The sequence below is a fragment of the Ochotona princeps genome, chromosome 33 (genome assembly GCF_030435755.1).
Source record: "Ochotona princeps isolate mOchPri1 chromosome 33, mOchPri1.hap1, whole genome shotgun sequence".
NCBI classification, from domain to species: Eukaryota; Metazoa; Chordata; class Mammalia; order Lagomorpha; family Ochotonidae; genus Ochotona; species Ochotona princeps.
In genome coordinates, this window is record NC_080864.1 from 3686528 (window position 1) to 3709317 (window position 22790).

The 22790-nt window shown below is 63.2% G+C and overlaps 1 protein-coding gene and 1 non-coding gene across 4 annotated transcripts; one reads left to right on the top strand and one right to left on the bottom strand.

Moving 5' to 3' along the window:
• Positions 1-397: 397 nt before the first annotated feature.
• On the bottom strand, positions 398-469 carry TRNAG-UCC (transfer RNA glycine (anticodon UCC)). Its single transcript has one exon. It is a non-coding gene; the product is annotated as a tRNA-Gly (tRNA).
• A 223-nt stretch (positions 470-692) lies between these two features.
• On the top strand, positions 693-21626 carry DPP9 (dipeptidyl peptidase 9). Of its 3 annotated transcripts, XM_058657696.1 has the most exons (22): positions 693-900; positions 1558-1624; positions 2860-2930; positions 5054-5298; positions 7540-7652; positions 8423-8596; positions 8677-8845; positions 9100-9213; positions 10156-10284; positions 11324-11385; positions 12037-12137; positions 12851-13028; positions 13127-13289; positions 14717-14796; positions 16652-16804; positions 17086-17221; positions 17485-17630; positions 17875-18021; positions 18705-18857; positions 19490-19632; positions 19854-19965; positions 21360-21625. In XM_058657696.1, the coding sequence occupies exons 3-22, from the start codon at positions 2875-2877 to the stop codon at positions 21450-21452; spliced, it is 2667 nt and encodes an 888-aa protein (XP_058513679.1). In that variant the 5' UTR covers positions 693-900; positions 1558-1624; positions 2860-2874; the 3' UTR covers positions 21453-21625. The 3 variants fall into 3 exon arrangements, with proteins under 3 accessions (XP_058513679.1, XP_058513680.1, XP_058513678.1); XM_058657695.1 differs by lacking the exons at positions 693-900; positions 1558-1624; positions 2860-2930 and adding an exon at positions 3811-4083 and having other exon boundaries at positions 21360-21626; XM_058657697.1 differs by lacking the exons at positions 693-900; positions 1558-1624; positions 2860-2930; positions 19854-19965; positions 21360-21625 and adding exons at positions 3804-4083; positions 19074-19208 and having other exon boundaries at positions 19490-19627.
• Positions 21627-22790: the final 1164 nt, after the last annotated feature.

The window sequence follows — 22790 nt, forward strand, 5'->3', positions numbered from 1 at the left end:
AGCCCCGCTAAGTTTAGCGGAAGTCCCATTGATTGACGGCAGCCGATGACGTGGCCGTCGCTAGTTGCCCGGCAACAAGCAAAGCCCGCCCCTCACAAGGTATACATAGATCTGAGGCGAAATTCTCCGATCCTTGTTTCCGTAGTGTAACTGCTTTCACATTCGTCTCACACGCGAAAAGTTCCCGGTTCGATCCCGAGTGGAAACACTACCTCCCACGTCTTCACGTTTTCTCCTTGAAACTATTCACACCCAGTTTTCCTTCCAATTTTGCATTTACTTATCGTCTTTTTAGAAAATGAGGAAATTTAAAGACACTGTTGTAAAGTCCGGAATGGAAATGCTAGTGAGAGTAACATTTGAAAAACTTTAAAGGAAGAAAAAGTGGAAGAGACACTGCGTTGGCCGGGAATCGAACCCGGGTCAACTGCTTGGAAGGCAGCTATGCTAACCACTATACCACCAACGCCCCGTCTACCAGGGTCTCTCCCAACTCCTTTTATAGAAGGTGAGCCTTTGGGCTGGGCGATACCAAATGGCCCAGGGGTGTGTGGTTCTCCTTTGAGTCCTCCCTCCCACCGGAAGACGTCGTCCGCGGGCTGGTCCACGCCGGCGCCCTCCCCCTCCCCCAGAGCCTTCGCGCTCCTTGGTTGGTCCCGACCTGCCTGCGTCCAATCCTGGGCAGCCGCCTGGGGCCGCTCGACTTCCGGGTCAAAGAGAGGTGGGAGAGAGAGAGAGAGAGAGAGAGGAGAGGAGAGGAGGGAAGGGGGCGGCCTGGAGCTCCGGCGCGTCCCCAGTGTGCCCCCCCCACACACACCGTCCACGGCCGCTGGCCACGGGGCCTGCAGCCGCGAGCCTGAGGCGCCACGCCGGCCCCCGGACGCCCTGCGCAGCGCCCCGGTGAGCAGCGCCCGCCCTGCACCGGCCCCTCCCGCTGGCCTGCGCCCGGCCTGCCCGCACCCCGACCCCCTGTGCATGCATGCCTCCGGGGGGCCCCCTCCGAGCCCGTGCACCTCCGGAGGTGGGCTAGGCTGGGCTGGGCTGGGGCTGGGGTGGAGACGAGCGCACCCCGAGGGACCCCCCAACCCCGACTCCCCTGCTGCAAGCCTGCACACTGGTCCCTGTCCCAGGCAGCCCCCCTTGCAAAAAAAAAAAAAAAAAGATCCAAGGCCACCTCTCTGCACTCCCCTGCCCTCCAGGCACCTCCACTTCCCACCCCTTCCCTGAGCCCCACACCACCAGCCCTGGGTTGCAACGGAGCCTTTTAGGTGATGGGAAGTGGCCCCGGCCTCGTTCTGCACCCCACCACCCTCCATCCCTTGGGACCCCGTCTGTCTCCCCCGACCTCCACGGCCAGGCGCACCTGGCTGGCTCTCCAGGTGCTGGGAAGGGCGCCCAGGTGGTGCAGGCTTGTGTGGGGTAGACACGGGACCAGGCACCCCGGGTGGAGGTGCGGGGCCTGCAGCTGGCTTTGCTGGATGGTGGGGCAGGCGGGATCCGGCTCTTGGCCGCCTTGCGCGCACGCACTCCAGCTGATGACACATTTGCCCCATGAAGGTTGGTGGTGGCCTCGCCCGCAGCCAGAATGAGCGCTCTGTGCGGCTTCTAGGTCAGTGATGTTGGGGTGCCCCGGTGTAGCCCCCCAGGGAAGTGGGTGGAGAAGCTGGGCAGGGAGTGGCATCCCCCGGGAGGGGGGGAGGCACTGGGGGTCCTCACCCCGGAGGACCTTTTTCCGGGAACCTGCTGGAGGAGGCACTTCCTGTCCTGGGCTTCTGGGACAGACTGTCGGGAGGACTGTGGGAAGGACCAGGGGGCCGGCGCTCAGTCCATGTGCCATGGGGATCCTGGATTCCGTCCTGTACCAGCTGTTGCCAGCCTGTCCCACAGGGTGCACCGAGTCCCTCTCTTTGCGGGAGGGGCATGGAGATGGCCCTGACCTCCGAGTCATGCCAGGTGTGGGGCGTGAGTTCTGGGGCTGCCTTGTCTCAGCATCCATGCCACAGCTGGGGTGGGTGGAGGTGGGTGGGGTATAAGCCAAGGTGAGGGTGGGTCTGGCATCTCCCCTCACCCTCACCCACCCTCCCCTTCTCAGTGACCCTGGAGGGTCCTGCACCCCATCATTGCGCCCATTGAAGTCCCAGGAGTCGGCACACATGGGAAACACCTCGCTGAGGGGGGCCCTGGCCTATACCACTGGCCCCCAGGGTGGGGGGCGTGTCCTGGTCCCTGGGCTGTGGAAAAGGGGTGAACTCAATGGTGTGTCACACACATAATGAATGCAGGGATGGGTCATCAGCTGGCAGTGTGTGGAATAACTTCTTCAGCCCCACCCACCGCACCCCAGGGTCGACCCCCTCCCCCTCTCCGTCCCACTCTCCCACCAACTGGGTATCCTCCCTTCTAGGGTGTGGCTGCTGTCCAGGTGATGGGAGTGGGGTGACAGGTGGCAGCCACGGGTTTGGGGCGCCTGTGGAGTGATGTGGTTGCGGGGTAGGAAGGAAAGATCACCCCGGGAACCAAGCAGGGCAGGGCTGCCCAGCAGGAGATCGACCCGGGCAAAGGCCAGGTGGTGGTGGTGGTGACGGTGGAGAGGGAGGAGGCCGGTGGGGCCCGAGGCCGTGGATGAGGGTGAGGGAGAGGAGGTCGCGGAGGCGGCCACCAGGGCGACACTCTGGAGGTGTCTGTTAAGATGCTGCTCGCAGGCGCATGGCTCTCCACAACCCCGGTGCTGGAAGCCTTCCGGATCTTGGGGATCACCAGAGCCTTGGAGGCAAGAAATGAGGGGGTCCAGGAGAGTTGGCTGGGCGGTGCCACACCCCCAGGCACGTCCCTGGCTCTCGCAGGCGCCCCCCTCTCAAGGCCAGCAAGCGGTTCATGCGGAAGGTTAAGAAGCTACAACTGGACAAGAACAGCACAGGAAGTCGGAGGAGGTAAGGAGAGACCCCCCTCTTCCCTCCATGTGGCTTAGCCCAGGGCACGGGGTGGCCACTCCACCAGCCCGGGGGATGCCGGGGCTGGGTCGTCCTCTGGGGCCCACCTGGCCACCAAGGAGTGTGGAGCAGCGTCCCTCAATCCACCCACTCCTGTCCAGGAGCACCCCAAGTTCCTTGATGTGGCCCAGAGACCACCGCAGGGGTGGTAGAACAACCTGATGGCGCATGTGGGTGTGGGGTCTTATGGAGTGAGGCCGCAATCCCCACAGCGGGGGTGACCCCAAGACTTCTGCGGGCATGGTAGGGGTTCTTACCCACAGAACCCAGCCCAGTGTATTTTGTTTTCGGGCCTGGCATCTCCATGGGAACCCAGGATGCCCAGCCTCCTCTGCTGTGAGCCAGGTGGCAGATGGATGGGGCCAGGTTTGCCGAATCATGCGATGCAGGGCTGTGGCCGCCTCACCTGGGGCACCACGTCTCCTGCCGGCTGCCAAAGGCCTCAGGGCAAGGCTGGCTGTGAGAACTGAGGGAGGCCGCCCAGGGCACACAGCGCACTGAGTCTGAGGGTGGGTGGCTGCTGCCTTCAGGGACCCCACCCCGCCTGGCTGTGGTCTGCCATGACCCGTTGGCCTGACTTGGCAGCCTGGGGGTTGGCGTGGGGGACCTTCTTGGTGGTCACTGCCTGTCTTGGCAGGACCACTTGAGTGCCACCCTGTCTGCCCAGACCATGGGCTAGCCTGCAGGTCTTCCTCAGCTTCCTGTTGCTGCCCCCCCCGGCCACTCTGCCTGCCCCCCGCTACTTCTCGCAGGCCCAGGCCTCCCGCCCACGCCAAGAGGCCTGTTTGCCACCAGAGCGTCCTGCCGATTGGCAGCAGGAGTGTGTAGGTGGATCAGGTTAAGTGCCTTGGAGTGGCTTTCCTGTCCCCAGCTGTGTAAACTCCTCACTCTGGCTGAGCGCGGCAGGGCAGGTTGGCACTGGCCGAGCAGGGAATTGCTTCCTCGGGGCCACGGGCCACGTCCGTCTGTCCACCTGCTGGCCTGGCTGGGAGAGGGGCCCGCAGGGCCAGGGAGGGAGCTGAGAAATGTCTCGCCTGGTGGCTCAGCTCCTGGACCGCCTGTCAGCTTCTTGGCAGCTCTGCGGGGATCAGAGGCAAGGGACTCTACTGGCTTCCTGCGGGGGTGGGGCGCGTGTGCCGGGCGGGGCCGGGTGGCAGACTTCTGGGAGGGGGTTCCCGTAGGGCAGCATGGATTTCAGCTTCTGGGTTCCATGCTGCCAGCCATCTGCAAAGCTGTGTGGGTTCCCAGCGTCCAGGCGCTCCTGGGCCCTGCCCCAGCTCTGCACAGGGTCAGGATACCCCACGTGGGACCATGGAGGGCTGGTCTCACCCCAAGGTCCTGAGAGTGTTGGGACCCTGTGGGAGGGGAACATGGGGCTGAGCCGGCCATCTCTGGTGCCCACACAGGGCAACAAGGCCGGCCATACTGTCCCACACCAGAACCCCCCCAGCCCCTGGCGTTTCCAGAACTGGGTCACTGGGGCCGTTGTGTTTAGATTTCCTTAAAGCAAATATTTGCCTGACCAGTTGAATCTGGCCAAGAAGCGCTCTGGTGGCGCCGCTGGGAGCAGGGGGACGGTTAGGAACAGCTGCTCTCAGGGCCGCCTCCCGGGTGCACAGCCGATGGTGGCCAGGCCCCTGCTTCCGTCCCCCGGGCCCCAGAAAGGCCCTGTTGGCTCGGAGTGTCAGAGGTGGCCACGGTGTGTCCTGGCTGCACCCCAGCTGCCAGGTGGGGTCTCTCCGAGCCTGTCTTTCTCCCCAGGGGTTGAGTGAGGGAGGCGCAGCCCGTGGGAGGGTCTGGGGACAGCCTGGATGTGACAGATGTCAGGGAGTTAGACCAGCTGTGCTGACTGGCTCTGCGAAGCAAGGGGCCAGCCAGCCAGCCAGCCAGTATGTCAGAGGGAGTCCCAGTAGCTTAACGATCCTGGCCAGTGTGTGTGATGGGAGATCAGATCAGAGCACAGAGGGGACAATGGTGCTCCCATGGCCTTATCCCACATGGTTGGGGTCTGTCAGAAGTTCACCGGCTTCCCCCCTGTTCCCCACCCCACTCCTGTTCCCCAGCTTCTCGCTGCGTTCCGACGGCGCTGAGAGGATGTCGGTGGGGGCCGAGCGGGTGGGCGCGGGCGACATGGACCCGGCAGCCGTGCGCTTCCAGGTGCCCAAGCACTCGTGGGACGGGCTACGTAACATCATCCATGGCAGTCGCAAGCACTCGGGCCTCGTCCTCAACAAGGCCCCCCACGACTTCCAGTTCGTGCAGAAGACGGACGAAGCTGGCCCCCACTCGCACCGTCTCTACTATCTAGGTGAGCGCAGCGCCATGGGGTGGGTGGACACATGCCTGTGTCTGGGGCGGCCGGTGCCACGCCCACATCCCCACCCACCCGGACCCAGACCAGCTAGCCGGAAAAGGCCCGGCCACCAGTGATGACAACCAGGGCGGACGTGACAGGGCACAGGGCAGTAGCGCCCATCCGCGGTGCCGGGCGTGGACTTCAGGGCTGGGCATGTGTTGCCGCTGCTGGGAGCGGGGCCCACCCTGACTCATCTCCCCACCACGTGGCCCTGGTTGGGTGGGGCTGCACAGGCCCAGTGAGCGTCCAGGGCGGCTGCAAGCAGGAGCTGGCCAGGGAGCCAAGATCCGAGGAGGGGCACCCCGATGGTGTAGCAGGAGTCATGGGCACCGTCGGGGCAGGGGTCCAGGGTGGGAGCCGGCCAGGCTGGCCTTTCCCGGGCAGTGTGGGTGAAGCTACTTGCCTGAAGCCAGGGGTCATCTGGGGCCATCCCTCCCCTTGTCCCCAGACCTGTCCCAGTGTCTGGGGTGGGCTGGGCTAGAGTGGGGACCTTTGTGGGGCCCGGGCTGGGGCTCTTCACCCCGGAGGCTGTGGATGGCTGGAGTTGCACTCCTGGTCAGGATTCTACCCAGACCAGACGGGAGGGACACGCGTGGGGGCAAGCACAGGAATATGATTTTCAAAGTCAAGTTGGTTTGTGTGGTGGTGGTGGTGGAGGCCTCGTGGCCCACAGGCGCCGTTCTGTTCACTGTGTGACCCTGTGCCAAATCTGGTACGGCTGAGATGGGCCTGAGGAGCCGCAGAGCCAGGGGGCCCCACGACCAGAGGATGTCCCAGGGCAGCACTCAGTGGCCATAGGCCCTCCTTCCCTCTAATTCTATGGCCTCCCGGTCTCTGCCTGTGAGCAGCCTGAGGCCACCTGCCTGTGTTGGGGTGCCCCCTCCATGGATTCTCCACAGTGGCTGTTGGAGCCAGGACCCGAATCATAAGCTTCAAACAATGGAAGCTTTTTTTTTTTTTTTTTAATTGGAAGGGTATACAACTCAACATTTAGTGTATTCCCGGCATGCTACTGCAGCCATCGCCTCTGGAAAGTTCCAGAATGTTCCATCACGCCAAGAAGAAACCCCGTGCTCTTGAGCATGCCCACCTTCTCAGCCCCGGGGCACTCCATTCCTCTGCTTCCCGTCTCTGTGCGTGTGACCATGGCAAACGTGTCGTCCCATCAGCGGAATCACCCCCACGTGCCTCTTGGGTCACCACATGGGCAGCCCAGTCATGTCAGTGTCTGACGGGGCAGTGAGGGCGTGCTAAGCGGCCAGAGCACGTGTCCATGGGACCACGGCTGCCGAGCCGACGTCCCAAGGGCCAGGAGTGCTCAGGAGACAGTGCGGTGCCTGAACCGGGCACCTGTACGTGTGGTCGTTGGCTTGGCAACCTGGCATAGCAGCCACAACCAGGTCGCTCTAGAAATTGCTCTGGTCATGTTGACCAACACCGAAGGGCCTTGATTGTCCCTCAATGTTGACCCCTGGGCAGCTTGGTCCTACACCCAGTGCATGGACACCCAGGAGCCGGTCGCATTCCACCTGCTGATGCAATGTGCACTGGTGTGGACCACTGTCATCACTGCCATTGCCGTCGCCTGGGGGGGCAGCAGATGTGGACAGCACAGCTACCCAGGGCAGTTCCTGATGGTGTCAGATCGTCACATGACCCCTGACATCACCGGTGGCCCCATAGAAAAAAGATTTAGTTGGCAGCCCTCAGGCTAGATGGTTCTGTCCCGCCACCTCCAGGCCCACATGTGGGGACATGAATGGGCACTGGTGGCCCAGAGCAGGGGTGGGGGGCCAAGGGATGCCATCCTGCGCCCTGCAGCATCCAGGATGGTCATGCCCCCTGGGGCGGACCAAGGCAAAAACGCTGCTTGCAGCCCTGGGTTCCTTGCAGCCTTCCTGGGGCGTCTTCACTGGGTGAAGGACACGGAGAGCTGGGCCCCGAGACTTGAGGAGAGGGGCGCCCTGTTGTCCTCCTTCTGTAGCCTTGGGACTGTTTTCCCCCCACAGCTTGTGACACATGATGGCCCAGGGTCACAGGACGTGCGGTGGGCTCAGGCTGTGGGTCCCTGGTTTTCTGGTGGCGCCCAGCAGCTTGTGGAATGATCTAGGAGCCAAGCCAAGGGATGGCCCCGCCACACGGAGCCCCTCACAGCCATCCCCACAGCTACAGCCTTGCCCATGTGTCCTGCAGGGATGCCCTACGGCAGCAGGGAGAACTCCCTCCTGTACTCGGAAATCCCTCGAAAGGTCCGGAAGGAGGCCCTGCTGTTGCTGTCCTGGAAGCAGATGTTGGATCACTTCCAGGTGAGCCAGGCGCTCCCGGGGCAGGGCTGGGGGCAAAGGCCAAGCTGCCTGGCCCTCCCCACACACCCAGCATCCCCTCCCCACTGCCACTGCCCGTGAGGCTCTGCCCATGGGTGTGTGATAAGGGCCTTATCGGCAGCATCAGTGCCCTGTGTGCCAGGGCACCAGGGCTTAGCCCCTTAATGGGCACGGGCTAATGATTGATGAGTGGTCTTCCATGTTGCATCTCTGGCCCTTTCTAGAAGTCATGGCAAGAGACTTTCCATCTGTTGGTTCACTCCCCAGATGGCTACAATGGTTCCCAGCCAGGCGCCAGGAACTCCATCCCGGGCCGCCATGCGGGCGGCGGGGGCCCGTGCATTTGAGGCCTGTGTGCTGCCTCCCAGGGCCGTGTGGTACCAGGAAGCTGGGATCAGGAGTGGGGCCAGGCACCTGCCGCTTGGTCCTTTCTGGATCATAAGGGCCCCGGGGGCAAAGACGAGGTGCCCTCAGTCCAACTATGCCATGTGAGCCCACATGGCTGCCCCACCATGCTGGGTAGGCAGGGTCCTTGAATGGCACCCACCCCTGCCTTGGCAGAAAGCTCCAAATGCCGGCAGTCCCCATCACAGAAGGAGCCGGTGCCAGGTAGAGGAGGTCCCCAGACTGACAGTCAGGAATGCTGCAGTGATGGGGGAGCAGGCATGACACCCGCCCCCCCGGGATTCCCACTCTAGGAGAGGGGTGGATGTGTGCGCAGGCACTGAGGCCCTGCCCGGGTGTGTCTGCAGGCCACGCCGCACCACGGGGTGTACTCGCGGGAGGAGGAATTGCTGAGGGAGCGGAAGCGCCTGGGCGTCTTCGGCATCACCTCCTACGACTTCCACAGCGAGAGCGGCCTGTTCCTCTTCCAAGCCAGCAACAGCCTCTTCCACTGTCGCGACGGCGGCAAGAACGGCTTCATGGTGCGGTGTGGGCAAGGGGACTGTGCGTGACGGCGCACGTGTGCGCGCGCAATGCCCCAAGCCAGCCTCTCCCTCCCCAGGTGTCCCCCATGAAGCCACTGGAAATCAAGACCCAGTGTTCGGGGCCACGCATGGACCCCAAGATCTGCCCTGCCGACCCCGCCTTCTTCTCCTTCATCAACAACAGCGACCTATGGGTGGCCAACATTGAAACGGGCGAGGAGCGGCGACTCACCTTCTGCCACAGGGGTGAGCCGGGTGCAGGGCTGGGAGTGCGGTCGGCACCTCCCAGGTACCCCCACCCCTCTGCCTGTCCGGGTCAGCCGTATACCTCACATGCTGCCCGAGTTCGCCCTGGCCATCCACACTCGCCTGGCTGCTGCTGGACCCCAAGCTCGGCCCTCCCCACGGCCTGGATTTCCTGTCTCCCCCCGACTCCCGTGGGAGGGTGAGAGGCTGGCTGTGAGCTGCTCCCTCACTCTGACCCCCCCTGCCCCTTCCAGGCCTGTCCAATGTCCTGGATGACCCCAAGTCTGCAGGAGTGGCTACCTTCGTCATCCAGGAGGAATTTGACCGTTTCACAGGATACTGGTGGTGCCCCACAGCCTCCTGGGAAGGTATACCCCTGGCATTTTTTCCTTCTGGTTCACTCCTCAAATAGCAGCAACAGGCAGAAGCCAGGAGCCAGGAGCTCCATCCAGGTTCCCCAAGGTGTGTGCACAGCAGAGAGCTGTAGGCCAAAGCTGAGCCCGGCCACTCCGATGGCAGATGCGGGGGGCAGGCCCTATGGCATCCCAACGACAGGTGGACAACCAGTAGTGCCAGCAGGAACGGTGCCTCTCGCCAGTTCTGGGGTGGCTGGAGGGCAGCTGGCAGCCCCCCAGGGCCGAGCTGGGACCAGCCTGCACGGCTGCTGCAGGTGCCCCCGTCTGAGCCGCCATCCTCATGCACGTTGCTGGGTTGTCTAAGTGGTTGGGCAGTTTGCCAGGCTGCCAGTAGGGCTCCAGCTTTCAAAGTCCTGGGACCTCCTGACCGTAGCCACGTGGCACCTCCGGGGTGCCCAGTCCTATGTGCCACCCACCGAGGGATTGAACCCCAGAAATGGGATTTGCTCGGCGCTGGTTGGGGGTCAGGCAGCTCAGGGTCGAGCGTCCACAGTAGCACTCTCTGGTTGTTCATCGCGTCCCTGTGCTGAACTCGTCTTCCCGCACAGACCCCAGCAGGTGGCTTGGGGATCTGTCTCAGTGACAACACCCCCGCACCCCATCGACTGGTGCAGCCATGTTCTTGAGCCACAGGGCAAAACACGGACCCCTTCTGCCCCGTAGCGACACCTCCCAGGCTGTCCCCTGCTTGCAGCGGCTCTGTCGCTGTTCCTTGGACACAGGTCAGGGAACCAAGGCCCAGAGGGGAGCCCGGACTGGTGGAAGCCTTAAGGGGCAGCAAGGACCAGAGCCCAGGCCCTCAATCTGGGGGCGCGGTCATGGTCACACCAGACTGAGGCCAGGGCTTCCCGCCCACCTCCCAGGACCCTGAGCAGTGCCCGCGCCCCCTGCCAGGTTCCGACGGCGTCAAGACGCTGCGGCTCCTGTATGAAGAAGTGGATGAGTCGGAGGTGGAGGTGATCCACGTGCCGTCGCCCGCCCTGGAGGAGAGGAAGACGGACTCATACCGCTACCCCAGGACAGGTGTGTGCCCGCGCAGGGCCCACGTGGCTCCAGCAGGGGCCCAGCCAAATCGAGGGGGCCAGGGGCAGGACGAGGCACAGGGTCAGTTGTGCAGGTTGCAACCACTGACCGTGCCTCAACAAGGTGTGGGGAAGGACAGAGCAGTGGGCTGCCTGTCGCCCGTGTGAATACAGCGCCCACGTTGGCGGAAGTCCAACCGCGCACAAGAAGGCCCCCGGTTCTCATCTCGAGGTGTTTTATTTTCACTTTATCGCAACAGCAGAGAGATCATCCCATGTGCTGTTTGGCTCCTCATATGCCCCCGGCAGCCAGGGTGATGCCAAATTAAGGTCCGGTGCCCAGAACACGGCCCGGCTCTCCCACGTGGCTGGGTGGCAGGGTCCCAAGACTGCTGCCTCCCAGCGTGTGCGCCCCCAGCAAGCTTGGGTCCGAAGGTTAGCGACCAGGACCCAAGGTCAAGCCCTGTGCTGTCAAAACTGGGCATCCTAGCTGCTGCCCCAGGTGCCGTCATGAGCCAGGGCAAGGTGTTGGCACTAAATGGGACATACGTGTGGGCCCCCCCCACACCGCCTGTGCCCCCGGCCTCCTGGCCCTGACCTGTTCTGACGCACGGAGGAACTGTGAGCAAACTGCCTGGCTTTCTGGGTACTCGGCCATCACAGCTTACCCTGGGGGGGGGGATGCTCTCCACACCCATCCGTACATCTGACGGACAGGCCCACAGCCACCAGCCTCCTGAGGGGTCCTGGCTTGGCCATGTCACCTCTAGACCCCCCCAGGACAAGATCTGATCTTAGAGACAAAGCAGGCGTCATGTCCCTGTTGAGTGTACCGTCCCAGCTCCCCATCAGAGTGCCTGCCTGGGGGACTGGGCGCCTGTGCCAGGCGGGTTACGTGCTTAGGGCAACGCCTCTACTCCAGCTTCTCCCGCCGGCCCCTGACACTCCCCTGGCCGCCGTGCGTGTCCCTCCCTCCCCTGGGCACCATCAGGCAGGCAGGCAGGCAGGCAGTGGCATCCAACCTGCTCTCATTTCTACAGGCAGCAAGAACCCCAAGATCGCCTTGAAGCTGGCCGAATTTCAGACCGACAGCGAGGGCAAGGTGAGGGCCCTGGAAGCTTCCAGAAGCTTCTGGAACTTCCAGAAGCAGTGGGGGCAGGCCGTGTGGGCTAAGCGTGGGATCCTTCCAGGGACAGGTTGCTTCACAGCAAGCTCGGCCCCAGCGCCCCAGCACTCGGTGTCTCCCTTCTTTGAGCCTTGGGGCTGCTTCTCCCAGCAGCCATGAGAACCCAGCTTGGGACCTAGGGTCCTGTCCTCGGATGGGCCATGTCCCACCCCAACACGAGTTAATTCCCTGGACCCTCCTGGGACAGGCAGGCTTCTAGAACCTTCTGTGTCACCTCCGTGACAGCAAATACTTGGGTTCTCCCCACCCAGGAAGGTGGCGTGAGGCGGCAGGGGCTCTGGGAGCGGAGCAGACACGAGTGAGTGCCCTGGAGCGACGTTCCCTACCTCGGGGGACACCAGGGGGCGCCCGTGTGGTGTCTGTGTCTTCTGTAAGGACGCCCGTTGTCTTAGCATGGGGTCTTCCCTACCCCCATCATGGATCATCCCGTCCTCCGATCCTAGAACTTTAAGACTCGAAGGGTGTCAGGGACATGACATAGCCCACCTCCCACCAGCCTGGCCGGGCTGCGCGGGGCAGCCGCAGTGAGACCCACCCCCTCCTCTTCTTCCTCCTCCTCCTCCTCAGATCATTTCAGCACAGGAGAAGGAGCTGGTGCAACCATTCAACATGCTGTTCCCCCGGGTGGAATACATTGCCCGGGCCGGCTGGACCCGAGACGGCAAATAGTGAGTGTCTGGCTGCAGCAGCCTGGGCCCTCGCGGTGGGCCAGGGCCATGCCACCTGCTCCCGGGGACACATGCCACTGGCCCCAGGATGTGGTAGCAAGGGGCATCCCACCTGCAAAGGGGACTGGCAGAGGCTCCTTCACCCCACACCTCCTGCCTCCAACCAGGGAGAAAAAACCCCATTCATGTCTCCCCTAGCCAGCCAAACCCAGCGGGCCAGTATGTAACCCACTATGGGCTGTCAAGGGGTTTGCAGAAGACGTGGGAACCCAAGGACCATGTCCTCGCGTGTGAAAGCGATGTGAAATTCACACACTGGCATCCACAGGCACAGGGCCTCTTGTTGGCATGGAAGCCCACTGGCAGCCGAGAGCCGTGGTGGAGAACGCCGTGAGCTGTGTACCTCATGGCCATGGAGCCGACCCAGGGCATCGCCCACCACCCCGTTACACCTGAGAGGAGGGGTCTGGGGTGCTAGCCTGGAGAGGGCTTCCAGATTCGGCACCCCACATGGGGTTCCCCTAGATACACATCCATTTACACTGTCATGCGGTCATGCGTTCTTTGCATTCGGGGAGTGTGAAGTTGAAGTCAGAGAGTTGTCTGTCCTGGGGCTGGGGTGCATCCCACGGGGCAGTGCCTGCTCCAGCTCCTGCTGCTGTCCACCCTGAGCCTCACAGCTCAAGGCCCTGCCTTCTCCCCGCCTCCTATAGTGCCTGGGCCATGTTCCTGGACCGGCCCCAGCAGCGACTCCAGCTGGTGCTGCTACCCCCGGCGTTGTTCATCCCGACCCCGGAGAGCGAGGAGCAGCGGGCGGCGTTCGCCAGGGCCGTGCCCCGGGACGTCCAGCCTTATGTCGTGTACGAAGAAGTCACCAATGTTTGGATCAACGTAAGGGGGGCCGGCCGGGTTCGTTGCGCATGGCACGGGGCTGGGCTGCATATCCCGCACCTGCTAACAGCTCTGCTCTCTCCCGCCCTGCCCTACAGGTACACGACATCTTCTACCCCTTCTCGCAGCCTGACGGCCAGGAGGAATTCTGCTTCCTCCGTGCCAATGAATGCAAGACTGGCTTCTGCCACCTCTACAAGGTCACAGCCCTCCTGAAGCCCCACGGCTACGACTGGGCGGAGCCCCTCCAGCCTAGTGAAGGTGAGCCAGGGCGTGTACAGCCCATAGGCCCTTTCTGCCTCGCCCTTGGAGGCAGTGGGGGTCTTCCAGTGCAGGAGTGGAGAGTGGCCCCCAGCAGTGAATGGGCTCTGGGGAGTAGGGGAATGGGGGTGCAGGAAGTTCAGCAGGGGAGAGTCCAAGTGAGGGGCCTGCCTTCGGAGCAGGTGGTCAGGCTTCTTCCTGTGCACACGTAGAACCCAGAAATGGGCAGCAGAGAGGTGCCCGTGACCGCTGCAGAGGCCCTGGGGTGGGACCGAGCCTGACGAGGAAGAGGAGCAGCCAGGAGGCCCACGTGGCTGGAGTAGGGGGAGCCAGGGATGCTGGAGCAACAGGCATGACGGGACAGGGCAGGCCGCCAAGGGACAGACTTGAGCTAACCCTGAAAGAAACAGGAAGCTGTCCCCATGCTGTTGGGGCCCCAGCCGGGAGTGGCAAGCTATCCCCGTGGGCGGGAGTGTGTGTGTGTGTGTGTGTGTGTGTGTGTGTGTGTGTGTGTGTGCCCTGCCGGCCTAGGCCACACCGTTTCACGGTGGAGTGGGCTGGCATTTAAGAGCATCAAGCAGTGTGGACACCCAGGAGGTGTCCAGCAGCCTCCTGGTCTGAGAAACAGGGAGGAACTTAGGGGGCCACCCCAGGGTGGGCCCCTCCCACCTAGGGATTTGGGCTACATCCCCATGCATTCTCTGTCGGCAGCCCTCCAGTTTCCAGCTGCCCAGGCCTCCACCACGGGCCTCCCACCAGTCACACAGATTTGGGCCAGCGAGAGGGAGTGGATGTGTTCCGCGCGTGGGGACGGGCAGGCCTGAAGGCGACCCTGAGGGGTCCGCGGAGTGGGAGGGATCAGAGGCCGATGCAGGGTCCGCCTGTTCGGGGAGCTAGGTGACCACATGAGGAGCAGGCCCAGCCGAGCACAACCAGGCACGTGATGCCTACAGGGAGTCACCAGGGCACCCTGAGGGCAGGAGCCGAGCAGAAAGGACTGCCGGGCATATGGTTCGACCCAGGTCTCAGGCCGGACCCGTCTAAACGTCAGCTGGTGAGGCACTCCGGCAGAGGTGACCGGCCACAGCCCCTACCGCTGCTGTCACTGGTACTGGGACGTTGGCAGAGAAGTCGTGGAGCCAGCCCAGACCCTCCTCGTCCACTGTTCACAGGCCTTGCCAACCCCAGCCTGGGCAGCAGATCACCTGGCTACCCCAAGATCGCGGGCCAGAAGGCAGCCTGGCTATCGAACATGCAATACACGTTATCTGTCATTCAGCTTTCTCTAAAATGAGCAGATTCCAGGAAAAAAAAAAATAAAAGCAGCAGGCCCCATCTAGCAGGTCCCTCAGCCCCTCTGGGGACCGGGGACTCCGTGCCACCATGTGCCAGGTCCCCTCACCCTCCATCTTTTTCCTTCCTTCCAGATGAATTCAAATGCCCCATAAAGGAGGAGGTGGCCCTGACCAGCGGTGAATGGGAGGTTTTGGCAAGGCATGGTTCCAAGGTACCGGAATTCCTGCAGCCCTTGACGTGCACACGCAGGCAGACACATGCGCACATGTGTGGGTCCGCACCCTCTGCTCCCAGGCCTGGGACTTTGCTCTCCCCCAGCCGCTCCTTCCCCTGGCTCTGCATTCAGGAGCCCCTGGGCCAGCTGGAGATCAGGTGCAGGGGCTGGCCTGAGACCCCCACCTTAGGTCCCCTTCCCCGCTGGAATCTCTGAGGTCCCTCCCGCACCCCAGGGACCAGCCCTCCCCAGCAGAAAGGCAGCTCTGGGTCACTACTCTCTCCAGTGGGGGATTATGAGGGGCCCAGGCAGCCCCCCCCAAGTGGAGTGTGAACAATAAGATCTGACCGCAGCCTCCTCGCTGAACGCTGCGTCTCACACGGGAGGCGGAGGTCCCTGATGCAGCTTGCTGCGTCCTTGGCTCACAGCAAAACCTGCACATTTGTAGTCAGAGGTTACAGACAGTGAGGGAGCTGCCCTTGGCAGCCTTGAGGAAGATGTGGGGGAGGCAGGGGAGCTGGCGAGAGGGACGACTGGGCTCTTCCCCGACATGCAGCCCAGTTGAAGCCACTTGGCTCAACGACCCTGGGAGGGCAAGGTGACCCTGTCCATGGCATCCTCACGTGTCCTGTGTCCCAGCAGCCCCAGGTCCAGGCACGCCTGGGACGTCTCCACTTGGCGTGCGCATCTGCAGCAGATTCCCTGTACAGTGAGAGCGTGTGTCAGGGTCCTACCGCACATGCACACAGGCGAGAGGAGTCCCGGGGAGACGCCCAGGGCCTAGCTCACCTGCTGCGGGGCATCACGCTGAGCGTCTTAGGCTCACAGCTCTGTGCAGGAGCCGGGAAGGTCAAGGCTGGTCACTGGAAGGTTCATCGGTGGCCAGTGGACCGCCCCCCTGCTCTGTGCTAGGATGGCTGCTGCCTCCCACCACCACGACCCAAGCTGTGTATTAGGATGGCACACTCACACACAGCCTGGCACTGGCTCACCCACGAGTTGGAGTCTGCAGCTCAACTTCTACCCTGAAGCCAAGAAACGAGCAGAGATGACACGTAGGAGAAATCCAACATGAATAACAGTCCCTTTGTGCAACTGCCCAGCCCCGGGCCGCCTCTGAATGGACACTGGCCGGGAACGAGCTGCTGCCAGGGTTAGGGTTAGGGTCCAGTGGCCCCCAAGTGCCTTGGCATTTATTCTAAGAATCGGATCATTCCAGATTGTTCCAGATAGCACTGTCCCCTCCTCTGAGCTTTGCCCCTGGCCCAGTCAGCTCTGCCCTCAAGGGGACCCCCAGTAGTCCCCCGCTCCTTCCTGCACAGGCGTCCAGAGTGGAGTCCACGGCAGATCCCGCGGGGCACCACAAGCCACCCTGACTGGAGTCGGCCTCGCTCTTCACTCTACTTTTTTTGAAGTCCACAGAAGGACGAGGGGTCATGACACAGCCTGACCCCCTGAGCCGCCCCCGCCCCACTGTCCGCCCGCCATGCCCCTCTCTAGGGTCCCTGGCCACCCTGTGGGTCCTTTCCGGTGGTGACATGTCCACATTGGACTATTTCTCCTATGGGCTTTGTTTTTGTGGTTTGAGGGGTTCGGGACAGCCTGTGTTGAGGCCAAAGGGGCACCCTAGGGAGTTTCCAAGGAGCCAAGCGCCTGAGTCAGGGCATAAACTGACAGCCACAGCAGGCCTGGGCACCCCTGTCCTCCCCTTGCCAAGTCCAGAGTTGGTACTGGCATTCCTGGTCCACCCCACGTGGGTGGAGGGGGTCAGCCCAGCTGGACACGGTGGGCGGGCAGGAAGTCTGGGCCTTGCCTGGGGCTGCCTCACCAGGGGCCCCGTGTACACCTGCAGATCTGGGTGAATGAGGAGACCAAGCTGGTGTACTTCCAAGGTACGAAGGACACGCCGCTGGAGCATCACCTGTACGTGGTCAGCTACGAGTCAGCCGGCGAGATTGTGCGCCTGACCACGCCCGGCTTCTCCCACAGTTGCTCCGTCAGCCAGGTGGGCCTCTCCCCGGCATGGGCAGGGCGGGGGCAGGTGGTACTTGGCAGTGCTCTGGGTGGCGTTTGGCCTCTGGGAACATTCCAGAAGGACAGTGCCCATCCCTGGGGCCAGCGCAGGTCTCTGTCAGCAGAATGGAGTGACAGGGGTGCGGCCTAAGGTCGTGTGTGTGTGTGTGTGGGTGTGTGTGTGTACAGGTGTGTGTGTTCAGGGCTCGTGTAGGGATGGAGGGAGGCCAGGCCCTACTGCTCAAGGCCCACCCCACCCCGCCCGGCCCACAGAACTTCGACATGTTCGTCAGCCATTACAGCAGCGTGAGCACACCGCCCTGTGTGCACGTGTACAAACTCAGTGGCCCCGACCACGACCCCCTGCACAAACAGCCCCGCTTCTGGGCCAGCATGATGGAGGCGGCCAGTGAGTAGCCGGGTCCCCAGGAGAGTAGGGAGAGAGGGCAGGGGGCGGCAGGTGGCATTGCCGAGTGGACCGGGCCAGCGCCCTGGGCAGATTGAAGCCCACCGTGGCGCTTGGCCCTGGGGGTCCTGGCGGAGCAGCCCCAGCTGTGGAGGTAGAACAGGGCTATCCCTGGAGGCCACGGGATGGCCCCCCTGGGTGGGGGGCTGCGCGCTGCAAGCAATGCCACCCATGCTGCGTAGACACAGCCGCTCTCTCTCCCGCAGGCTGCCCCCCGGATTATGTGCCCCCCGAAATCTTCCACTTCCACACGCGGTCGGACGTGCGGCTGTACGGGATGGTTTACAAGCCACACTCTGTGCAACCCGGCAGAAAGCACCCCACCGTGCTCTTTGTGTACGGGGGCCCGCAGGTGGGTGCCTGTCCTGTGGCCCTGTGTACCAAGTCAGAGAGAACCCGGAGGTCAGGCCTCCCTCCCCAGTGCCTGACCCTTGTCCCTTCAGGCTAACCACCTGTGACCCTTACCCCCCAACACACACACACGACCCCCAGTCCCACCCTGTTCTCCCAGGCCCCTCTGGCTGGCCGTTTTGGCCAAGGGCCCCAGGCCTGATTCCCTCCAGCCCGGCCTGGCTCACCAGCGCCACCCCTTGCAGGTGCAGTTGGTCAACAACTCCTTCAAAGGCATCAAGTACCTGCGGCTGAACACGCTGGCATCTCTGGGCTATGCCGTGGTCGTCATCGACGGCAGAGGCTCGTGCCAGCGGGGGCTGCGCTTCGAAGGGGCCCTCAAAAACCAGATGGTAATGGCTGACACCACGTGCCAGGTGTCAAACGGGACAGACATGGGGTGCCTGGCACTCGGGGTTCAGGGGGACAGCCCTGAGCCGGGCTCTTGGGAGACACAGGGCCCGACCATGCCGCCTACACCCGGGAAAGCGTGGTCCACACGCACCCCATGTTGATGCCACAGCCACAGGGACTGCATAGGGTCCAGTGGCTATGGATGCTAGCCTGGCAGCAACGACGGTGATGGCTGAGCCCATTGGGCCACCACGACAGACCACCATGGCCTGGGCCGCTCAGAAGGAGCAGCAGTTTGTTCTACGAGCGCAGGGTGCCAAGGTGGTGCCAAGCCCCGGGCGCCCTCAGAGTCAGGGTTGGTGTCCATCGAGGGCTGTTCTCCACCTGCATGCCAGGGTCTGCTGGCTGCCCCTCTGTGGAGGACGAAATCCAGAAGAGGCCGCTGACCTGCCAAGCCCTGGAGCTGGCCTCATGCCCACCCGAGGTCGGGGCTCGTGGTCGTGTCTCTTGAGCCCCAGTCCGATGCAGGGCACCTGCTGTCCCCCGGTTGTGACGGAGGGATCTTGGCTTTCCCGGCACGCCCACCAGCCAAAAGGGGCCCTGGGTGGTGGTGGGGGGCGCAGGGAGAAGCCTTCCCGACGAGGACTGGGCTGGGGCTGAAAGTGCCCGGCTTCTCCCCCAGGGCCAGGTGGAGATCGAAGACCAGGTGGAGGGCCTGCAGTTTGTGGCCGAGAAGTACGGCTTCATCGACCTCAGCCGCGTCGCCATCCATGGCTGGTCCTACGGAGGCTTTCTGTCCCTTATGGGGCTCATCCATAAGCCCCAGGTGTTTAAGGTGGGTCCAGCCTGCCCTGTCCCCTGTCCCCCGCTGCCTACCCCCTGTCCTTCATCTGGCTCGTCCATGAGTCCTAGTTATTTAAGGTGCACCCTGCCCCAGCCTGGCCCGGCCTCCCAGCTGCCCCCCACACCCACCCTGGGGCCACTCGCAGCCCGCCCCCCTCGGGGAGGCACCTGGGCAGGGGTCCTGCCACGTGGCTGTTTCTCCCTGCAGCAGCCCCCCGGGGCCGAGCCCCCCTCCTCATTGCCCGCCACCGCCGACCCCAGGATGACATCCGGCTGCACAAAACCCCACCGGCAGCTTTGTCTGGGAGGCTGAGCCTGGGACCCCGGCCTCGGATGGGCAGAGGTGGGGCATGCTGTGAGCGGCGTCGGGGGAGGGGCCCCCCAGGCCGGTGGCGCTTTGTCCGGGCACTGCGGGGACGTGGCCATGAGGAGGAGGAGGAGCAGGAAGGAGGTGGCCGGGCCCTCCGCTCTGGCAAGCACCTCCCTGCCCCCCATGACACCCTGTCCCCACGGGACACACGGTCTCAGAACCCCCCCATCCCACACCACCCCCTCTCCACCTGCATGACCGCAGGCCAAGTCCCCCGGGGAGGCCGAGGACCTGATGCCCCGCATATCCTGCAGGTGGCGATCGCAGGTGCCCCCGTCACCGTGTGGATGGCATACGACACGGGGTACACGGAGCGATACATGGACGTCCCAGAAAATAACCAGCACGGCTACGAGGCGGGCTCCGTGGCCCTGCACGTGGAGAAGCTGCCCAATGAGTAAGACGCCGCCTGCCCCCAGTCCTCTGCTGCCTCCTGTCCCCTCCCAGTGTCTTCCCTCGCCCCCCATCTCCACCTGCTACACCCCCTGAGAGCTACCGCCCTGCCTTCCTGCCTGCCTGAATACTACCCCACTTTCACACCCTTCACCTGATCCCCAACCTCACGCCCTTCACCCTCACCCCTAGCCTCACGCCCTTCATCCCAACCTTGTCTTCCAGACCCAACCGCCTGCTCATCCTCCACGGCTTCCTGGATGAAAATGTACATTTCTTCCACACGAATTTCCTTGTGTCCCAGCTGATCCGAGCCGGGAAACCTTACCAACTCCAGGTGGGTGCCCCTGGTGCCATGGGCCCCACCCCATGAGCCAGCATACCTGGGCCCCCGGTCTGGCCAGGCGGTGGGGAGAGCAGGGCTGCTCCTGCTGCACTTGCTCCTCCAGGCTGGGACTTGAGGTGGTGGTCCCCCAGCTCCCCGCATCTCCCTGGGCTCCCCGTGTTCTGCCCAGTTCTTGAGCACTGTCTGCCTCAGGCTCCTGTCCCCGCCCCGCCACAGCCATAGGTGCTTGGGGCGCCACGTAGAGTGTGGGCCAGACCCTCCCCAGCTCACACCAACACCACCTGCCACTGGATACCAAAAGCTGGGAGGAAGACCCCAAGGTGGCCTGAGGGAGTCCACAGCCATAGGCTCAGATGGCTCCTGAGGGTGGGATTGTGGAATTGAGTGACAGGTGAAGCCTCCAGTGGGGTCTTCACAGTGGGGGAGGAGCAGGGAGGTGGAGGCTTCAGGGGTAAGGGGTGGGGCTCTGGTGGGGAGGTGGGGCCTGTGGCTGTGGGCGGGACTTCCTGCCTAGGAGGTAGGGAGGGCTGCTTGGCTGAGTTTGGGGGAGGACCTCAACCACAAAGATCAGGGTCCTAGGGAGGGTGGGGGCTCAATGGCGTTCACCCTTACCGTTTTGGAAGAGGGGGTCCCTGGGGCTTCAGGACAGAGTCCACAGGTGGGAAACTCTGGAGGTGTGGAGCTGAGGAGAAGGGGGGCTTTGGGAACGCCCCTCCTCCCAGCCCTGGCTCTGTCCTGCGGGGTGCATCCTGTGGGCTTTAAGCCATTGAGCGGGGGTGGGGGGCCAAGCTTCCCGGGACTGTGGGTGGGCAGGAGCGGGGCAGAGCCAAGGCTGTAGTGGGCTTCATGCCTGTCCCAGCAGCCCCACCTTATGGCCAGACACAAGACCTGCACTCCTGAAGAGTGTCCCTGGAATCAAGTCCCAAGTGACAAGACCAGGGTGTGGCTGCCCCTCTGGGCTTGACGGCCCTGTGGGTGATCGGAGGACCCAGGAACGGTGCACAAAGCCAGGGCTCCAGGAGCATAAGCCGTGCGTGCAGTGTGGATGTGTGGGCATGGCCACTGGTAGACCAGAAGGCCCAGGGATGCAGGCTGCCATGTTCTTGGCCCCTCACCCCTCGCGGGTTTGAGAGAAGGAAGTTGCCAGTTTCCAGTTTAGTCTGGCACACGTGGGCGAGCCGTAGCCCTGTAAACCTGGACACCTCCCCTCCCGCTCCCATATGGCTGGCACACTCCTCACCAACGGGGCAAGGCCCAGGGAGTGGCCAAGCAGGTGGCGGAAGTGAGATTTGAACCCAGGCCCATGGCCATGGGGGCAAAGGGAAGGGTGGCTAGCCTGACGGGGGGCACAGCCTAAGCCACACCGCCCCCTCCACTCCACACAGATCTACCCCAATGAGAGACACAGTATTCGCTGCCCGGAGTCGGGCGAACATTATGAGGTCACGCTGCTGCACTTCCTACAAGAGTACCTGTGAGCCTACGCCTGCGCCGTCACCTCAGCCCGCCCACCCGCCTGGGGCCTCCACACAGAGCACAAGAGGCTGCGGCCACCACCGCCACCGCCACCAGGGACCGGGCGGATGGCCTGAGAGAGCCGGCCCTTCCCACCGGCCGCCCGACAGCCCTGCATCCGGAGGAGCCACAGCCCTCGCTGGCCCCGAAGCCTTCCATCAGTCGCCTTCGATCCGTTCCGCTTGCTGCTGCTGCTGCTGCTCGGTGGCCGGTGGCCAGTGGCCGGCAGGGACAGCGACCAAGCGGCACGGGCACACACACACACACACCCCCGCCGCCTTTCACCAGAAGGCTGGAGCAGGAGATGCCTGAAGAACCCAGGCCCGTGGTCTGCCCCGTGGTCCCTCAGTCTCCCCCACAACCCGGCCCGCCACCATCCCCAGCTCGGAAGCATGCAATGATTGCCTGTCCCTGCCAGCCACCACCCCCCCCCCCCGACGTCAAGTGTGTGCTTTGCTTGCGGGGGGACATTTTAAGTAATTACTTTAAAGCAAGGGGTGCCTCAGTTTAGAATCGGACTGTGGTGGGACTCCGGCCCCGAAGGCCCTGCGGGAGACAGCTGCAGACCAAGGCACCCGAGCTGCCGGGGCTCCCCCATTCCCCCCGCTCTGCCTGTCAGCGGCCACGGCCCCCAGCCCACACCCTGGCCCCCCACACCTGCCCGTCCGTGCCAGGGATTCCGGGGCTTGGGGGTCTGAGGTCACTCCCACCTCAGAGCTGCTTTCCCTCCCCCCCAAGAATTCAGGCAAAAAAAAAATTAAGATTTCTCCCCCCCCCCAAAAAAAAAACCAACCCCCCTCTACATATCATGGAAAGAAAATATTTTTGTCGATTCTTATTCTTTTATAATTATGCGTGTATGAAATAGGACTCATTAAACGATTCCAGATGGACAAACACCGCCCGCTGCATCCGGCACCTGCTGGCCACCCCCTGGGTGCCCTCGGGGTGGGTCTCGCCGGCCAGGGGAGCTGTGGTCTCACAGGCCTGGCTCACAAAAGGTGGGTGCGTCCAAGAGGATGGTCCCAGCCGCGACTCCACATTGCAGTGTCCACCCAGTTTGTCCCCCGGGGTGCTCCCCAGGGCCACCACGCTGGACTCTCGCCGGGCTTCCAGCACTTAAGCTTTTGTTTCTTCTAAAGGGGCCTATGCTATTTGTATTTATTTGTGAACTATGCTATTATAGTTGGATGCACTGTGGAATGAGGAAACGAAGGTTAACCGGCATGTTCCTGCCTCGGGTTCTTGGTGTAGTGCAGGGTGTAAAGCTACCACTTGGAGGCGCTCACACCACACAGGAG